General features: G+C 47.7%; 1 protein-coding gene across 1 annotated transcript; it reads left to right on the top strand.

The window, feature by feature from the left end:
- Positions 1-2,786: 2,786 nt before the first annotated feature.
- Positions 2,787-3,356, top strand: LOC134014863 (proline-rich protein HaeIII subfamily 1-like). Its single transcript, XM_062454039.1, has one exon. The coding sequence runs from the start codon at positions 2,787-2,789 to the stop codon at positions 3,354-3,356; it is 570 nt and encodes a 189-aa protein (XP_062310023.1).
- Positions 3,357-4,265: the final 909 nt, after the last annotated feature.

The following is a 4,265-nucleotide window of genomic DNA, read 5'->3' as shown; positions in this document are numbered from 1 at the left end:
ATTGAAAACAATAATCACTGACTGGCATTCATGTGAATTTTCTCAGGTGGGAAATTATTCTTCAGATTATTCGGACATCCCATGAATGCAGTATCATTTAACTAGCAATCATGTGCACTGATGATGCTTCTTAAGTCCGTTTCGGAGCACCAGAGGGCAAATATCAGGCATTTATCCTAAGTGGCACTGAAATTAGGCACCAAAATCTGCGTTCACATTCAATCTGGTGCATAACAGTTATATAGGGTCTGGTGCCATATTAGCACCGGGGTTCTGTAGTGTTGGGGGGGTCAGGCCATGTGTGGTTTTCATGTTGAAGATACTACATTTTCATACTTACACTGTTTTGGCCAAACCCTTGACTTTTGACCCAAAATCAAACACAATCGAACACATTCAAAATACACACAAAGCCCTCAAATAAATTCAACCTTCTGAATACCCTTTACACACTGCTGGGAGGAATTGAAAACACTATTATAAAAAGGTTTTCATGAACCAATGACTATAATGTGTCCCTGAATTTTGGATATTTTCCACCTCATGAGTTTGACATGATGTAAATCATAAAACTCACAAATACTGCAATTGTCCTTCTTACAGGCTGTTTATTTTCTATTTACATTATACAGCAAGTGCATTTTGAGCTCTTGTTACTGTAGTGGTCACAGTATACAAATAGTAGTACTGTTAGTCAACAACACAAATGTATTGCTGTAAATTGTAATTTGGGGAACAAAGGCTAAGAAAACAAGGAAATAAACAAAGCATTGTCACCTGGGTAACAGGGCTTGAGTACGCTACAGTACTGTTCATTCTGGGTCAGCATCCTATCTCTGACCAGGGTCAGGCCAGAGATTTTCCTCAACATCACAGGCAATGTTTTCTCTAACCTAACAGCAGCATGCCCTTGAATGCCTGAGCCATTCCTGACAAGACTCCAGAACAATGTCCCCACAACCTTCTTCCATGGCTTGGAGAAGGTTGTTCTGTCATAGGGATTTCTGTCATGGTGTGGCATGGATCTCATTTGAGATTGTTGTTCCTCTTCCTCTGCCTCCCCCTTGTCCACCTCCTCTTATTCTGACAATTCTGCCTCTTCCTCTGATATTTGCTCATCGGTACTTGTACAGATAAGCTTACCTGTGTTTTTATTCCAAACCCCTGATTGCTTGTTGAGTATATTTGCTTGTTAGTGCTTACACATGGATAATTGGTTGTTAAGGGTGTTTGAATTGCGCTGGTTTGAGTTTACTTATCAAACGACAGTGTTTTCTGAATGACATAATGGTGATAATTGTGTCTTAAAGTGAGAGGTGTGTTTAGACTTTTGTAAAGAAGTGTGAATGAACCTGAGAAATGTGTAAAAAAGGGTAAATTGTGTTTAAAGACTGGGGTACATGGTGTTTCTGCTGGGAATTGGCAGAATGGTTTTGTGGGGATGCGTTACACATACCATTTTTGTGTGTTAGCAATCGAGAAAAACTGTAACTCACACACTAACATTCACCACCTGCACATTCCTGCCTGTGTTTTAGGGACCTCACTCACTGTAGGCGACCTCCCAGCAACACAGGCAACAGGTGGAGAGAGAGGGGGGGAGGGAGGGAGGGAAAGGGGGGGGGGAGAGAGGGAGAGAGAGGGGGAGGGAGAGAGAGGGGGGGGAAGAGAGAGAGAGGGGGGGAGAGAGGGAGAGAGGGTGGGTGGGTTGCAGAGGAAGAGAGGCGACACACAAGACTTCATATCAATTATTAACTGAAATCCTGCCCACGTTTAATGAATTTATGAAGTCGGCAAACAATATTCTTTAATTACCACATTGCTTATCTGTGTGAGACATAAGGAGGAGACATAATCAAAATTAAAGAATTTGATCCTGAACATTAACAATCGCAGCAGTGTGTGGGAGCAGGAGAGAGAGGGGGAGAGAGAGGGGGAGAGAGAGGGGGAGAGAGAGGGGGGGAGAGAGGGGGAGAGAGGGGGAGAGAGAGGGGGAGAGGGGGAGAGAGAGGGGGAGAGAGAGGGGGAGAGAGAGGGGGAGAGAGGGGGGGAGAGAGGGGGGGGGAGAGGGGGGGAGAGAGGGGGGGGAGAGAGAGAGGGGTTCAGATTACCCAAGTGGCCCTTCAGTAGTGCCATCAAGGATAAGAATTATTACTTTGAAGTCATACTTTAGTCTTCAAACACATACTCCTCTCACATGATTGGACGGCCATGAAAGGGCCTCTTTCTAACTTTGTGTGTTTTCTTATTAATCCAACAGTGACTAACAGAACCACCCAGAATACAAACAGGATCTGGGAATAAGGTGTGTGAGGAAGGCGGGTCTGCTCCAGGTAAAGCTTGTCACCAAGCTAACATCAGGTGAGAGGGAAGAGGGGGGAAGGTCTGCTCTGTCGCTCCTGCTCGCTCTCCTTTACAGACTGTCTGGATGATTCTGGAACGTGGACTCTGGCCTCGTGGACAGTAAAGTTTCACATCGTCAGGAATGTTATTCCATTAACTTACAAAAACAAAACATTGTAACTGCAAAAATAGTGTTGTCCTAATGCAATACAGTGTTGTCCTAATGCAATACAGTGTTGTCCTAATGCAATACAGTGTTGTCCTAATGCAATACAGTGTTGTCCTAATGCTGATATTCAAAGTAGTATAAATCCTCAGGTGGGGATATATATGGCATGCAGTGTTTCTGACAGAAGGTTCACTGTAAAGGAGAGTGGAGTTAGATGTGTGTGGCCAGGAGAATCTAGAGTGATTCATCTGACAAACATGGAGACACACTTCCTATGCCCTGGACACCCCAGCCTGGACACCCCAGCCTGGACACCCCAGCCTGGACACCCCAGTCTGGACACCCCAGCCTGGACACCCCAGCCTGGACACCCCAGCCTGGACACCCCAGCCTGGACACCCCAGCCTGGACACCCCAGTCTGGACACCCCAGCCTGGACACCCCAGCCTGGACACCCCAGCCTGGACACCCCAGTCTGGACACCCCAGCCTGGACACCCCAGCCTGGACACCCCAGCCTGGACACCCCAGCCTGGACACCCCAGCCTGGACACCCCAGCCTGGACACCCCAGTCTGGACACCCCAGCCTGGACACCCCAGCCTGGACACCCCAGTCTGGACACCCCAGCCTGGACACCCCAGTCTGGACACCCCAGTCTGGACACCCCAGCCTGGACACCCCAGTCTGGACACCCCAGCCTGGACACCCCAGCCTGGACACCCCAGCCTGGACACCCCAGCCTGGACACCCCAGCCTGGACACCCCAGCCTGGACACCCCAGCCTGGACACCCCAGCCTGGACACCCCAGTCTGGACACCCCAGTCTGGGCCCCTTCAGGGTAATGCAGCAGAAAACTATACACACACTCTCTCGCTCTCACACACACACTTTCCCTCACACACACCTGCACCCTCGTTCTCTCACACACACTCTCTATCACACAATCTCTTACACACACACTCTGTCACACACACTGTCTCACACACTCTCTCTCTCTCTCTCTCACTCACTCACTCACTCACTCTCACACACACACACACACACACCACAGCTCCATCAGTGTGTCTGAAGGGGATGGGCTGGCTGAGACGGGCCTCTCTGCAACCAGAGCTGGCCAGGCAGACGCTGGGGCACAATCCAGGCATTGATGGAGCCACGACTCAGCGCTCTGCAGACAGGATAGACTCCCTCACACTGTTTGTTTTGGTTTTGCTTGAAAGGAGCAGTTTCATCCAGCAGTAGCTGCAGGAGCAGGCGTTAGGGTTGGAGATGCACCATGTAATTCATCTGCAGTTACTCATTAAATGCCTACAAATGCCAGATATTGTGATGCGTACTGATGATAAGTGGCCCGTGTTTTTAGAACTTGCCTCATAAACTATTTTGTACATTAGTCTAATATGGATTAGACATCATCATATAAAGGAAACACATTACTGTAGATGTTCTGTGTTAGCAAACAAGTATGTCCTTTTTTATACTTCACTGGGTACACTTAAACTTGTTATTCTCATGGCAGAGGTGAATACTCACTGCTACCCTGCTCTGGAAGCAAGGCTCGCTTCTCAAGACCAGAGAAAAACATTGTGATCAAGAGAACCGTCCTAAAGATCAAAATGACTAAATGTAAATGTAGTATGTAACTGATCAGTCAATAGATACGTCTCTACTAGATGTGTCACTTGTTGACACAGTGCTGTGGTTGGTGTGTTAGGTGTGTCGTTCTAGATATTGTTTGTGAACAAGGGTTG

This window comes from Osmerus eperlanus, chromosome 28 (assembly GCF_963692335.1).
Source record: "Osmerus eperlanus chromosome 28, fOsmEpe2.1, whole genome shotgun sequence".
In the NCBI taxonomy this organism is placed as follows: domain Eukaryota; kingdom Metazoa; phylum Chordata; class Actinopteri; order Osmeriformes; family Osmeridae; genus Osmerus; species Osmerus eperlanus.
This window is presented reverse-complemented; position numbering and strand designations above follow the sequence as displayed.